Consider the following 16,494-nt stretch of genomic DNA (forward strand, 5'->3'; position numbering starts at 1 on the left):
TCGCAGGAGAAATGCTAGCACAGGCTTCCAGTATCCGTATACACTGCTATATACTACTATATACACCGCAGGAGAAATGCTAGCACAGGCTTCCAGTATCCGTATACACTGCTATATACTACTATATGAACCGCAGGAGAAGTACTAGCACAGGCTTCCAGTATCCGTATACACTGCTATATACTACTATATACACCGCAGGAGAAATGCTAGCACAGGCTTCTAGTATCCGTAGTTTCAGGTGCTGCAGAATGGGCAAAACAAAAATTGGAACAGGAGCCTCAGTTTACGCAGAAGATTTTGTTCAGTGATGAGGAAACTTTTATGTGAATGGTGAAGTTAACAAACAAAACCACCGCTATTGGTCTGACACTAACCCACATTGGATAGATCCCTCCAAGACTGTTGGAAAACAAAAATTGATGGTATGGTGTGGTATATGGGGTACAAAGATAGTGGGGCCATTCTTCATCAATGGAAACCTCACGACCACTGGATATGCCAAATTGCTACATGATGATGTGTTTCCCTCTTTATGCACTGAAGCTGGAACGTTCCTTGAGTTTTTCCAGTAAGATGGTGACCACCACATTATGGGTGTCAGGTCCGAGCATTCCTAGATGAACAGTTTCCTGGAAAGTGGATTGGTCATCGTGGGCCAATTGAATGGCCCCCAAGGTCTCCCGATCTGACCCCCTTAGACTTTTATCTTTGGGGTCATCTGAAGGCAATTGTCTATGCTGTGAAGATACGAGATGTGCAGCACCTGAAACTACGGATACTGGAAGCCTGTGCTAGCATTTCTCCTGCGGTGTATATAGTAGTATATAGCAGTGTATACGGATACTGGAAGCCTGTGCTAGCATTTCTCCTGCGGTGTATATAGTAGTATATAGCAGTGTATACGGATACCGGAAGCCTGTGCTAGCATTTCTCCTGTGGTGTATATAGTAGTATATAGCAGTGTATACGGATACTGGAAGCCTGTGCTAGCATTTCTCCTGCGGTGTATATAGTAGTATATAGCAGTGTATACGGATACTGGAAGCCTGTGCTAGCATTTCTCCTGCGGTGCATATAGTAGTATATAGCAGTGTATGCGGATACTGGAAGCCTGTGCTAGTACTTCTCCTGCGGTGTATATAGTAGTATATAGCAGTGTATACGGATACTGGAAGCCTGTGCTAGCATTTCTCCTGCGGTGTATATAGTAGTATATAGCAGTGTATACGGATACTGGAAGCCTGTGCTAGCATTTCTCCTGCGGTGTATATAGTAGTATATAGCAGTGTATACGGATACTGGAAGCCTGTGCTAGCATTTCTCCTGCGGTGTATATAGTAGTATATAGCAGTGTATACGGATACTGGAAGCCTGTGCTAGCATTTCTCCTGCGGTGTATATAGTAGTATATAGCAGTGTATATGGATACTGGAAGCCTGTGCTAGCATTTCTCCTGCGGTGTATATAGTAGTATATAGCAGTGTATATGGATACTGGAAGCCTGTGCTAGCATTTCTCCTGCGGTGTATATAGTAGTATATAGCAGTGTATACGGATACTGGAAGCCTGTGCTAGCATTTCTCCTGCGGTGTATATAGTAGTATATAGAGAAGAGGGTTGCATTGACAATCCAACACAATGGGCAGCACATCGAACACATTTTATAAGTGGTCAGAAACTTGTAAATAACTCATGAAAGAATAAAGTTATGTTAACCAAGCACATCATTGTTTTTCTTGTGAAATTCCCATTAGGTTTGATGTGTCACATGACCCTCTTCCTATTGAAAAAACAAAAGTTGGATTTCCAAATGGCCGACTTCAAAATGGCCGCCATGGTCACCACTCATCTTGAAAAGTTCCCCCCTCACATTTACTAATGTGCCACAAACAGGAAGTTAATATCACCAACCATTCCCACTTTATTAAGGTGTATCCATAGAAATGGCTTGATTGATCTAGATTTGATCTAGATTTCTGTTTGTTTCAATTTCAAGAAGTCTCATAGACTTTCATTGTAATTCTGTATAACTCTCTCTCTCTCACCTTAGGTACCTGAAGTGGCCAGAGTGGAGATAAAGGGTGGGTAACACTGATGTAACCTGACAGAGATATATGGGATAAACAGCTGCAAATCTGCTGCTTAGGAACCTAGCAACAGGGACCTGGTGGGACCATTGGTCCCAGGCGGCACTTTTCAAGGGCGGAACTTTGCTCTCCCCTCCCCCCTTTTTTTTTCTTCTGTGCCACCTAGGTCCATGGTTGGGCCAGCCCTGCCGCTGCACCACTGCTGCTCACTGTTTAAAAGTGGCCACAGTCCGGGTTGCTTAATGGCGCATAGGCCACCTTAGCACAGTGAGCCTGCAGCCAGCCGGCCTGGGTCTGACGAGGGACGTCACACAAGTGACGTTCCTCCGCAGACTGGCGCAGGAAGACGTCAGTGATGTCACAAGTTAGTCCCCGCCGGAGAGAAGAAGCGCTGCGCAGGCAGCCATGTGAGTGTGTCTGTCTGTGTCTGTCTGTGTGTGTATCTGTCTGCGTGTGTGTGGGTGTCTGTGTGATGGGGGGGGGACTATGCTACATAATGTGGAGAATCTATGCTACCTAATGTGGGGAAACTGCTACCTAATGTGGCCAAACTACGCTACCTAATGTGGCCAAACTATGCTACCTAATGTGCCCAAACTATGCTACCTAATGTGGGGAAACTGCTACCTAATGTGGCCAAACTATGCTACCTAATATGGCCAAACTATGCTGCCTACCTAATGTGGGGGAACTGCTGCCTACCTAATGCTTTTTTTTTCTTTTGGGGGGGCAGCATTTCACTCGTGGACCCAGGCAGCACAATGTTTTGGTAGCTGTAATGGCGGATAGATTGATTGTTAGGCCCTTTTCACACCAAAATGGGAAATCTGGAGTATACCGAAAATATAGCCATAGATCCTCAGTCATCTAACCAAAGCCAAAAGAGTGCCACCTTGGCCTTTTTTGGCTTTCATCAGTTGGTTTCCACGTAATTGCTGGATGGAATAGCACAAACCCTCGTGGAGACCCTAAAGGTATACAGGGCGCCAGACACTGCAAAAATGCAATGTAAAAGAGCCTTTTCTATACAGAACTACAAAACGGTAGAAATGGTTTATCACCTCATAGAAGATGACAGCTGGGGGAGGATAATGCTCTTTTCAGACTATAATAACATGACATGATAAAGAAATATAAATGCAAGTTAACTCGAGACGTGACCTTATATATACTGTTATAAAGTGTCGCTGAGATTATTTCATGTGTTGCTTGGTGCGTAGTACCATTTATTATGTGTTGAAGGCTGGCGGCATTTAAACTTTGCATAGTGTATAGGTATCTGTTCACACTCTGCATTGGTTCTAATGTATGTGGGTTTGTTTGTTTAGTTTTTTCTTTACCTGTTTTTGTAACATATATACAAATAAATAAATAAATAAATAAAAAACAAAATAATTATAGCTACAGCATGACAAAATAAAAGAATCCCTTACTCTTATCTGACCTCCATATAGATATGTACGGAAGTATATACAGTATAGTATACAGTTCCATAGAATATTTTTTTTTTCTTCCTATTACGTAGAGGAAATCCCAAGGAAGAAGAAATGAAGGAATTTAAAGGGCTATTCCGGCTTTATACACCTTTTCCCCTATCTAACACCTTATCTTTATTCTGTAGGTCCATAGGGTTAAAATGATACCCTACTTATATAGGTTTGATTTTGTCGTACTTCTGGAGGCCTTTTCAAAAATAAAAAAAAGCGATCTGATTGATTGCTATGGGCAACTGGTCGACTTTTCCTCTGCACAGGTTTTGATTAATCTCCCCCAATATCACTGATATATATATATATATATATATACATACATTTTTTAATACTGTCATTGAGATATAAATAATGAAATAATTAATATTATTGTTGTTGCAGGGTCATGTACCCTTGTTTCTACACATGCACTGATCCACGGCTTGATAAATCCCAGGTGCCAGGTTGTTGTGGCGCCTAGGTTTTTGTCAGTCTTTTCCAAAGGGTGTCCATCGTTTAAAAAACAAAAAACTTACCTGACGCCTTTCCCGCACTGATCTCCCGTTCTGCCTCCGGTTGATGCTACATTGTTACCTGAGGAGCAGACGTCAGGTGACCACCGCAGCCAATCAGCGGCTACAGTGGTCACGCTCCGTACTCAGGAGTACGGAACGTGACACCAAGGCTGCTAATTGGCTGTGGCAGTCACGTGACATCTGCAGCTCATTAAGCACTGGAGTGTGACAGGAGGCAGAACAGGAGATCAGTGTGAGGGGGACTCTAAATATCCTGACACATGAGGATAATGAGGGGGACTCTAATGATCCTGACACATGAGGGGGAGTCTAATGATCCTGACACATGAGGGGGAGTCTAATGATCCTGACACATGAGGGGGAGTCTAATGATCCAGACACATGATGGTGATGAGGTGGACACTAATGATCCAGACACATGAGGATGATGAGGGGACACAAATGACTGTGACAAAGGTTGAAATGAGGGGACACTAATGACTGTGACACAGAGGGAGATGAGGGGACACTAATGACTGTGACACAGAGGGAGATGAGGGGACACAAATGACTGACACCGGGGGAGATGAGGGGACACTAATGACTGTGACATGGGGGAGATGAGGGGACACTAATGACTGTGACACAGAGGGAGATGAGGGGACACTAATGACTGTGACACAGAGGGAAATGAAGGGACACTAATGACTGAAACCGGGGGAGATTAGGGGACACTGATGACTGTGACACAGTGGGAGATAAGGGGACACTAATGACTGTGACACAGAGGGAGATGGGGACACTAATGACTGTAACACAAGGGGAGATGAGGGGACACTAATGACTGTAACATGGGGGAGATGAGGGGACACTAATGACTGTGACCCAGAGGGAGATGAGGGGACACTAATGACTGTGACACAGAGGGAGATAAGGAGACACTAATGACTGTCACACCGGGGGAGATGAGGGGACACTAATGACTGTGACATGGGGGAGATGAGGGGACACTAATGACTGTGACACAAGGGAGATGAGGGGACTCTAATGACTGACACAGGGGGGCATACGACACTAATGACTGTGATACAGAGGGAGATGGGGGACACTAATGACTGTGACACAAGGGGAGATGAGGGGACACTAATGACTGTAACATGGGGGAGATGACGGGACACTAATGACTGTGACCCAGAGGGAGATGAGGGGACACTAATGACTGTGACACAGAGGAAGATGAGGGGACACTAATGACTGTGACACAGAGTGAGATGAGGGGACACTAATGACTGTGACACAGAGGGAGATGAGGGGACACTAATGACTGTGACACCGGGGGAGATGAGGGGACACTAATGACTGTGACATGGGGGAGATGAGGGGACACTAATGACTGTGACATGGGGGAGGTGAGGGGACACTAATGACTGACACAGAAGGAGATGAAGGGACAATAATGACTGTGACACAGAGGGAGATGAGGGGACACTAATTACTGACACCGGGGGAAATGAGGGGACACTAATGACTGACACCGGGGGAGATGAGGGGACACCAATGACTGTGACACAGAGGGAAATAAAGGGACACTAATGACTGAAACCGGGGGAGATTAGGGGACACTAATGACTGTGACACGGGGAGATAAGGGGACACTAATGACTGTGACACAGAGGGAGATGAGGGGACACTTATGACTGTGACAAAGAGGGAGATGAAGGGACAATAATGACTGTGACACAGAGGGAGATGAGGGGACACTAATGACTGTGACACAAGGGAGATGAAGGGACTCTAATGACTGACACAGGGGGAGATGAGGGGACATTAATGACTGACACCAGGGGGCATACGATACTATTGACTGTGATACAGAGGGAGATGAGGGGACATTGATGACTGTGACACAGGGGGAGAGGGGACATTAATGACTGTGACACAGAGGGAGATGAGGGGACACTAATGACTGATCATATAACGAGCAGTATCCTTCTCCTAACTTCTTTTGCTGGCTTCTAGATTTATAACAAATTTGTCAAGCCCTGGACTCATCAGTGTTGCCTGGAAATGGTAAGAAACTCAGGCTCTGTCCATACAACAGGACCTTGATGGACTAACGCTTCCATGGGGCACTATTGGTATATTTGGGACATCTGATCTGACAAAGTGTCATGGCTTCTGTTAAACAGAGACTGTACACAAAAGCTTCATGTAATTGTATATATAGAACGCAAAAAACTCTGACATCACCTGCACTGAGCCACAAATTGTGAAGATCTGATCAGGGGCATTTGTGGCTGTATAGATATTATTCAGTATTATTATATGGCATCTCTTTATAAAGGCTGCAGTCACACTAAGTATTCCTATAGGTGTACCGATACATGATTGCTCCCTGGGCTACTGAATGTCCTAAATAGCATTTAGGTCTGTCTCCTATTAGGCCTCTCTGTGCCCCATATATATCTGTAGATCCCTCTCTGTGCCCCATATATATTTGTAGATCCCTCTGTGCCCCATATATATTTGTAGATCCCTCACTGTGCCCCATATATATTTGTAAATCCCTCACTGTGCCCCATATATATTTGTAAACCCCTCTCTGTGCCCCATATATATTTGTAAATCCCTCTCTGTGCCCCATATATATTTGTAGATCCCTCTGTGCCCCATATATATTTGTAGATCCCTCTGTGCCCCATATATATTTGTAAATCCCTCTCTGTGCCCCATATATATTTGTAAATCCCTCTCTGTGCCCCATATATATTTGTAGATCCCTCTGTGCCCCATATATATTTGTAGATCCCTCTGTGCCCCATATATATTTGTAAATCCCTCCCTGTGCCCCATATATATTTGTAGATCCCTCTGTGCCCCATATATATTTGTAAATCCCTCTCTGTGCCCCATATATATTTGTAGATCCCTCTCTGTGCCCCATATATATGTAGATCCCTCTATGCCCCATATATATTTGTAGATCCCTCTGTGCCCAGAGGCGTAGCGTGGGGAGTGCAGGGGGGGCCGGCCGCACCGGGCGCAACATCTGGGGGGGCACGCTCTCCGGTATAGGAATACTTCTTTTTATGTGCCCAGGCCGGCTCCCGTGTGTGGCTGCAGGCGGGGGCCGGCAAGAGCATATAAAAACTAATACTGCACACTAAAAACCAGGGGGCCTCCAGCTGTTGTGAAACTACAAGTCCCTGCATGCCCGGACCGGCAAAGGCTGTCCGAGCATGCTGGGAGTTGTAGTTTCACAACAGCCCCCTGGTTTTTAGTATACAGTATTAGGTTTTATATGCTCTGGTCGGCCCCCGCCTGCAGCCACACACGGGAGCCGACCCGGGCACATAAAAAGAAGTATTCCTATACCGGACATCCCTGTGTGCCGAAAAATCTTTTCGGGACATAAGGATGTCCCCCGGTCACTCACCATTCCCCGGCCAGCGCACGTCCTCCTTCGGTCCTTCGCTTCTCCGCCTCTATGGTTGACGTCCCGTGCGTACAACCATAGAGACGCAGGAGGACCGCAGGATCATCGCAGGAGGACGCGCGCTGGCCGGGGCCTGGTAAGTGACCACGTCATCTTCTTCAGTGTTCCGGTCACCGCTCCCCCGGTCCCGGCACCTACTGCTATGGTCCATAGGCCATAGCAGTAGATGTGACCCCGGGCGGGAGGAGCGGTGACCGGATCACTGTGGGGGCAGCAGTACAGACATACAGCCTCCAGCCGTACACTGTATATGGCTGGAAGCTGTATGTCTGTGGGGTGGGGGGAAGCTGCCTACTATTGTGGGGGAACTGCTGACCTAGTGTGGGGGGAGCTGCCTACAAATGTGGGGGGAGCTGCCTAATATTGTGGGGGGAGCTGCCTAATATTGTGGGGGGAGCTGCCTAATATTGTGGGGGGAAGCTGCCTAATATTGTGGGGGAACTGCCTACTATTGTGGGGAACCTGCCTACTATTGTGGGGGAAATGCTGACCTAATGTGGGGGAGCTGCCTACTATTGTGGGCTAAAATCCACAGGTTAGGGGGCGCAAATAACTTGCCTTGCCCCGGGTGCTGACAACCCACGCTACGCCACTGTCCGTGCCCCCTGAGGAAGCTCAACGGAGCGAAACATATGTAGGGGTATTGCATGTTTATTTGGTAAGACTCATCATATATTTGTGTATTATTTACGGTGTGTCTATTTCCCTTTCTGCCTATGTACTCCCATTGTTAGGATTGTTACAGGTTACATGGTAGAATATAGGGTGTGATACCTTCCTTGTTCATAATTTTTTACTGGCCTACCTTTTTGCATGTATTCCGTGATCTATTTCCTGTGAGTGTCATTTTAATACAATTTATACTGTGTGTACTTCAATAAAGTTGGTTTATATTTTCATTATAATTTTGGAGTGTTTCCCTATTTCTTTGGAGTATATGGTGCTAGTTGGGACACTGTTTTCTACTACCCTGATGGACGGTTCTAGTCCTCAGGAGGATTTATTTGGACCCCATATATATTTGTAAACCCCCTCTCTGTGCCCCCATATATATTTGTAGATCCCTCTCTCTGTGCCCCATATATTATATATGTAGATCCCTCTGTGTCCCATATATTTGTGTAGATCCCTCTCTGTGCCCCATATATATATATATATATATATATATATATATATATATGTAGATCCCTCTGTGCCCCGTATATATTTGTAGATTCCTCTCTGTGCCCCATATATATATTTGTAGATCCCTCTGTGCCCCATATATATCTGTAGATCCCTCTGTGCCCCATATATATCTGTAGACCCCTCTGTGCCCCATATATATTTGTAGACCCCTCTGTGCCCCATATATATTTGTAGACCCCTCTCTGTGCCCCATATATATACACACATATATATATAGACCCCTCTCTGTGCCCCATATATATTTGTAAACCCCTCTCTGTGCCCCCATATATATTTGTAGATCCCTCTGTGCCCTCATTTATAATTATAGACTCCTCTGTGACCAATATATTTATTGGCTGCTATCTCTATGGAATCAGGATATATAGTAGTTATACCCTCCATTCCAGCCCTATCTGTATACTGCTGCTATATCTATAGTATTAGAATATATAGTAGTTCTACCCTCCCCCCTCCAACTCTATCTGTATACTGCTGTTATCTCTATGGAATCAGGATTTATAGTAGTTATACACCTCCTCTCTCAGCTCTATCTGTATACTGCTGTTATCTCTATGGAATCAGGATTCATAGTAGTTATACACCTCCTCTCTCAGCTCTATCTGTATACTGCTGCTATCTCTATAGAACCAGGGTATATAGTACTTATACACGTCTCCTGCGGCTCCATCGGTATACTGCTGCTATCTCTATGGAATCAGGATTTATAGTAGTTATACTCCTCCCCTCCCAGATCTATCTGTATACTGCTGTTATCTCTTTGGAAGCATTTCCCAGCCAATTTGCCTCCAGCTGTTGCAAAACTACAACTCTCAGAATGCCCGGACAGCCTCAAGCTCTCCGGGAATGCTGAGAGTTGTAGTTTTGCAACAGCTGGAGGCACCCTGGTTGGGAAACCCTAATTCAGGGCATTCGCACTGCACCCATGTGTGTCTTTAGCTTGCCCTCTCACCCCATCATCTTTCTCATTGATTTCGGATCTGTCCTGCTACTTTCCTTTACCAATAATCAATATCAATAATCATCTATTTAGCAGCGTCCTTCATGTTATCTGATGCTTTATATTCCCTCTGTGACCTCTCTTGACTATTTGCAGAATTCCTGTGTGTTACCGATATGATCCCTAATCACATAGGGGGAGATTTATCAAAACCTGTGCAGAGGAAAAGTTCCTGAGTTGCCCATAGCAACCAATCAGATCACTGCTTTCATTTTGCAGAGGCCTTTTGCAAAAATGAAAGAAGAAATGTGATTGGTTGCTATGGGCAACTGCTCAGCTTTTTCTCTGCACTGGTTTTGATAAATCTCCCCCATAATGTTCATATGTGTTCATAAGGGAACATGTGACACTAGAAACATATAATATACCAGGTGATTTATTATGACTTTTAATTATCTTTTTTTTGTACAATTAATATTACTGATCAGCATCGCCTATACGTGTCCTTTACCATATATCAGGAGCGGTGACGGAGAATAGGGGAGATTTATCAACACCTGTCTAGAGGTAAAGTTGCTGAGTTGCCCATAGCAACCAATCAGATCGCTGCTTTCATTTTATAGAGTCCTTTTCAAAAATGAAAGTAGCGATCTGATTGGTTGCTATGGGCAACTCGGCAACTTTTCCTCTGCAGAGGTTTTGATAAATCTCCCACAAGAAGAGATCATGAATCGATTGTTGTTTTTCCTTCTTTTAGATTCTCGTCCCAAACCTGTGGTTCTCCAGCTGTTGCAAGACTACATTTCCCATCATGCCCTGACAGCTGAAGGCTGTCCGGGCATGATGGGAGTTGTAGTCTTGCAACAGCTGGAGAAACGCAGGTTGGAGAATAGTGTCTCAGAGAATGCACCTGAACGCTTGTGTTATGCTGGGAGTTGTAGTTTTGCAGCAGCTGGGGTGTCACAGATTGGAGAATAGTGTTTAAAGCGTACCCGTCAGATCCAACAAATTATTATTATTTTTTTATATATCACTCAATACCTAATCCTGACCATGTACATCTAATTATTATGTGTCTAGCACCTTTATTTATTATTTATTACACTTTTAATTTAGCTCACTAGTCTGAATTCCTCTCAAAGGGAGGGGGCGTGGCCTCACCGTGCAGGTCTCCGCCCCCTCCCTCAGTATACTGTCTGCTCACATCTCCCCTAGCATTAGCAAAACTACAACTCCCAGCTTGTCCAAAGATGTCCAAAAATGCAGAAAAACACCAAAGATGAGTGAATAAAAAAAAAGTGCCAAATAGGTTTGGGGCTTTATAAACCACTATTGCAGTGTTTCCCAACCAGGGTGCCTCCAGCTGTTACAAAACTACAACTCCCAGCATGCCTGGACAGCCGAAGGTTGTCCAGGCATGCTGGGAGTTGTAGCTTGGCAACAGCTGGAGGCACCATGGTTGGGAAACACTGCACTATTGACTTTTAGCTAACATCTGGCTATGGTATTTATTTATTAAATTTTTCATAAAAAAAAAAAACCAAAAACGCCATGTGGCATTTATGCTCTTTTGGGGAGTTTTTGAAAAAAAAAAAAAAAAGTGGAAACTTAGCCTTATAGCGGCGGTCTCCAAACTGTGGTCCTACGGATGTTGCGAGACTACATCTCCCATCATGCCCTGACAGCCTTTGGCTGGGAGTTGTAGTCTTGCAACAGCTAGAGAGCCTATGTAGGGTGCATTGAAAATACGGTCTATTATACGCTACATTTGGGCTCGTTAACACGGACGGATCCGCAGCGTATTTTACGCCGATGATGGACCCCACAGTGCTGCATCCATCTGTGCCTGCTCATAGCGGCAATCCCCTGTGATGTGCTAGTCGCCATGCGCATGCGCAGTATACTCGCACACATCGCGGCCGCTCCCCCTGCTCCCTGAGCTAGGCCGAGAGCAGCCCCGATGTGTACGAGTATACTGCACATGCGCACTGCAATTAGCACATCACAACGGATTGCCGCTATGAGCAGGCACAGATGGATTCAGCACTGTAGGGTCCATCGGCGGCGGACCTGCAGCGTAAAATACGCGTCGGATCCGTCCGTGTGGTCAAGGCCTCTACGTGTTATCTGTGCCAAGGATTGAGTGTATTCTATCACTCCGCCTGATGAAGGGTCCGGTATGGACCAGAAACGCATTGCTTGTGTATATGCTTAATAAATCAGTTTTAAAGGAATATACCAGATTTTCTAGTCTTTCACTGTCCAGAAACGGCCAAGTTTTCCACTTTCTTCAATTGTTTCGAACTGGGACAGCGAGACTGCTACCAGAAGACCATGTCTGCGGGTCTGGAACTTTTGAATATGCAAGATTAGGTGTTGTGCTCTGAGCACAACCCGACTTGGTGAGTGTATCTCTATTTACCACTCTTATCACTCCTAAAATGACCTTCACTAGGGGCGCAAATTCCCCTTTTTTTGTGTTTTTTTTATTTTGTGGCCTTATAAGATCAAGGCTATTATAATATACAGATGTTAAATTATAACATTGATATGATGGGGGGCAATTACATATGAAAACTTGTGTATTATATTAGCCCTCTTTTATTTTTATATTCCATTTTTAACAATGGGTAAGAAAAGAAAATACTTCTACAATATTTTTTTTTTGTACGTGAAGGTATGCCACTTAGAATAACACTTTTAAAGAAAAGAAAAACAAGAACAGTCCGACTCATTATCTTATCAATATAGAATATACACATCACATCATATTTGATACATGAGGGATTATATTTCAAGTTATAACATTGATAAGATGAAGGGCAATTAAAGGTTGTTCTTTTCTGTCTAAGTGCTCTCTGATAACACGTGTCTCGGGAACCGCTCAGTTTAGAAGAGGGTTGCTATGGGGATTTGCTTCTAAACTGGGCGGTTCCCGAGACACGTGTCATCAGAGAGGACTTAGACAGAAAAGAACAACTCAACTTCAGAAGCTCATAAGTACTGAAAGGATTAAGATTTTTTTAATAGAAGTCATTTACAAATCTGTTTAACTTTCTGGAGCCAGTTGATATTTAAAAAAAAAAAATTTCCCTGGATAATCCCTTTAAATATGTTACATAATCCCTCCTCGGGTATCAAATGTGATGTGATCTCTTATATATATATATATATGGCATGGGCTGGTTCACATTACATTTGTACTATTTGTCGAGTGTATATGTTGGATGAAAATTGCATTGAAACCTCTGACGTACCTATAGACTTTGGTTGGTGAGACATGGTGCAGAAGTGCATGCCATCCGTTTGACTACACTTTTCCTTGTTAATGTTGGTATATATATGTATATATATATATATATGTGTGTATATATATATATATATAAATATATATATATATATATATATATATATATATATATATATAGCCAGAAAGGCAAAAACATGTGGTTCCATATGTTAAAGGGGTACTGCGCCCCTAGACATCTTATCCCCTATTCAAAGGATAGGGGATAAGATGTCAGATCGCCGGGGTCCCGCTTCTGGGGACCCCGGGGATCGCTGCTGCAGCACCGCGCTATCATTACTGCGCAGAGCGAGATCGCTCTGCACGTAATGACGGGCAATACAGGGGCCGGAGCATCGTTACGTCACGGCTCCGCCCCTCGTGACGTCACGGCCCGCCCCCATCAATACAAGTCTATGGGAAGGGGGCGTGGCAGTCGTCACGCCCCCTGCCATAGACTTGCATTAAGGGGACAGGCCGTGATGTCATGATGGGCGGAGCCATGACGTCACGCTGCTCCGTCCTCTGTATCGCCCGTCATTACGCACAGAGCGAACTCGCTCTGCGCAGTAATGATAGCGGGGTGCCGCAGCAGCGATCCCCGGGGTCCCCAGAAGCGGGACCCCGGCGATCTGACATCTTATCCCCTATCCTTTGGATAGGGGATAAGATGCCAGGGCCGGAGTACCCCTTTAAACAAATCTGCTATTTGTTTTCGGACATTGAATTCTTCAACTTTAAGAAAATTATTATCACTTTGTTTTTAGGTTATGTTAACGTGTAAATGTCTAAAAAGTTAGGCATGTGCATAAAGTAATGTGCATTATAAAAGTGATGCGGCCCCAGCCTTACAAGATGGAGGAGTAATGTGATAAAATACATTGGTGGTATACACAAGACTTATACAGTATTAACTCATCTTATAAGGATCTTGCACAGGTTGTAAAGATATGTTACATCCTTATCTTGTATAATACGGGAAGTGATTTCAGAACATATACCATGGAAGATATCACTGATTTTATCACATAACTTCTAGAGCAGGGATTTCCAGCTTGTGGCTCTTCAACTGTTGCAGAACTACAACTCCCAGCATGCTCAAATAGCCACCAGGAGTTGTAGTTTTGCAACTGCTGGAGAGCCACAAGTTGAAAGCCACTGATCTAGAGCAGCGGTCTTCAACCTGCGGACCTCCAGATGTTGCAAAACTACAACTCCCAGCATGCCCGGACAGCCGTTGGCTGTCCGGGCATGCTGGGAGTTGTAGTTTTGCAACATCTGGAGGTCCGCAGGTTGGAGACCACTGATCTAGAGTATATATATGATGCTTCAACTTTATGATATACCTGTTATCTCTGTATGTCTTCTAATGGCCTTGGTTGTACAGGCATGCTGGGAGTTGTAGTTTTGCAACATCTGGAGGTCCGCAGGTTGAAGACCACTGATCTAGAGTATATATCTGATGCTACAGCTGTGTGATATACCTGTTATCTTATGTCTTCTAACAGTGGTGTCTGTACTGTGCACCTTGGCTGTCTGGTCATGCTGGGAGTTGTAGTTTTGCAACATCTGGAGGCCCACAGTTTGGAGACCACTGTCTTTTTACATGATTCTTCACCATCTATCTGTCATGTATGTCCCCAGCGAGGCTTTCACTATATTTCACTATCCTTTACACCAGTGTGTCTCCAGCTGTTGCAAAACTACAACTCCCAGCATTGCCCTTGGCTGTTATCTCCGCATGCCTTATAACAGTGGTGTCCGAACTGTGGACCTTGGCTGTCCGGTCATGCTGGGAGTTGTAGTTTTGCAACATCTGGAGGCCCACAGTCTGGAGCCCACTGTCTTATTATGTGATCCTTCACCATCTATATGTTGTTTATGTCCCACAGCGAGGCTTGCACTATATTACACTATCCTTTACACCAGTGTTTTCCAAACAGTGTGTCTCCAGCTGTTGCAGAACTACAATTCCCAGCACACCAGGACAGCCCTTGGCTGTTATCTCTACATGCATTTTAACAGTGGTGTCCGAACTCTGGACCTTGGCTGTCCGGGAATGCTGGGAGTTGCAGTTTTGCAACAGTTTGGAGACCACTGTCTTTTTACATGATCCTCCACCATCATGGCTTGCACTATATTACACTATCCTGTTTTCCTAACAGTGTGCCTCCAGCTGTTCCACAACTACAAATCCCATCATGCCCGGACAGCCTTTGGCTGTCCGGGCGTGATGGGATTTGTAGTTTTGCAACAGCTGGAGGCACACTGTTTGGAACACACTGCTTTATACTTACATGACCTCTACACTGAGTTCTAGACTCAGCTTGTGCCTCTTTACATGGCAGCAGTGGGTGAGAAGCTGGCAGTGCCCACCTTGATTTCATAGACTTTGAGTTTCCTGCGCAGGGTGGCATTCTCCCTCTCCAGGGTACTGAGCCGCTCCTTGATGTCACCATATGCGGTTATTAAAGCAAAGTGTGAAGCGGAGCACATGTCCCCGGACTGGTCAGTGTTGGGACTGTCCACCCAGTCGTCGTCCTCCTCCTCCTCGTCCTCTTGCGCCAATGTCTCCTGGGCAATGATGCTGATGTCATCACCGAACACTGAGTCCATGTCCAGGTGCAGTGGGAGAAGCCAAGCGGCGCGGAGCCCTCTGCACTCGGCGTCCTGTGAGGACGGCAGCGTTACTCTGGACGGGTCCCACACACAAGGGGCGTCCACTGTCGCAGGAAGTTATGGACGCCGCCGTCCGGTGTCTTGGGCACAGCAGATGAGGAGTAGTCACGGCAACTTGTGGGCACGCATTGGGCAGCACGCCATATCCTAGAAAGATCTGCAGAATAGCCAAAAGGGGTCAACTCCTCTATGGTGCCTTATTGCACATGTAAAATCCGGGGGGCCTGATGTGGACTGGAAAAGAGACATGGAAGGATGTGGAGCAAATGAGGAGCTGAACACTGCATGTCGTACATTGCCCACTAGCAGCGATGCCCAGGAAGGTGCCCTGTCTGGCCGTGCTGGTCCATCCGGCTTGTTATGATCAGGTCTGTCTGGTATTGTCCTGCTGTATCACCATGCTCCCTCCTCCTCTTCCCAGAGACCTCCTCTTCTCCTCTCCATTCAGGCTGCATACCCCGTGACACAATGACATCAGTTCCTCTGAATCACAGGCTCCGGGATCCTGGAAGACACAGATCTCCTCACATCCCAGAGATGCTGACACCATATACATCCCATATACATCCCATATCCAGCCCATATACAGCCCATATACATCCCAGAGATGCTGACACCATATACATCTCATATACAGCCCATATACATCCCATATCCAGCCCATATACAGCCCATATACAGCCCATATACAACTCATATACATCCCATATACAGCTCATATACATCCCATATACAGCCTATATACAGCCCATATCCAGCCCATATACAACTCATATAAATCCCATATAGAGCCCATATACATTCGATATACATCTCATACTTCCCAAATAC

At 45.2% G+C, this 16,494-nt stretch overlaps 1 protein-coding gene across 2 annotated transcripts in view; it reads right to left on the bottom strand.

Moving 5' to 3' along the window:
• Positions 1-16,266, bottom strand: part of TBKBP1 (TBK1 binding protein 1) — an 82,601-nt gene extending 66,335 nt beyond the window's left edge. Inside the window, exon 1 of one of the 2 annotated variants that reach the window (XM_056548086.1) lies at positions 15,361-16,266. In XM_056548086.1, coding sequence (XP_056404061.1) covers positions 15,361-15,600 — 240 coding nt within the window. In that variant the 5' untranslated portion in view covers positions 15,601-16,266. Of the gene's footprint in view, positions 1-15,281 lie in introns of both variants that reach the window. The other variant, XM_056548087.1, reaches the window with a different exon arrangement.
• Between the last annotated feature and the right edge of the window lie 228 nt (positions 16,267-16,494).

Source organism: Hyla sarda, chromosome 12 (assembly GCF_029499605.1).
Source record: "Hyla sarda isolate aHylSar1 chromosome 12, aHylSar1.hap1, whole genome shotgun sequence".
Classification (NCBI taxonomy): domain Eukaryota; kingdom Metazoa; phylum Chordata; class Amphibia; order Anura; family Hylidae; genus Hyla; species Hyla sarda.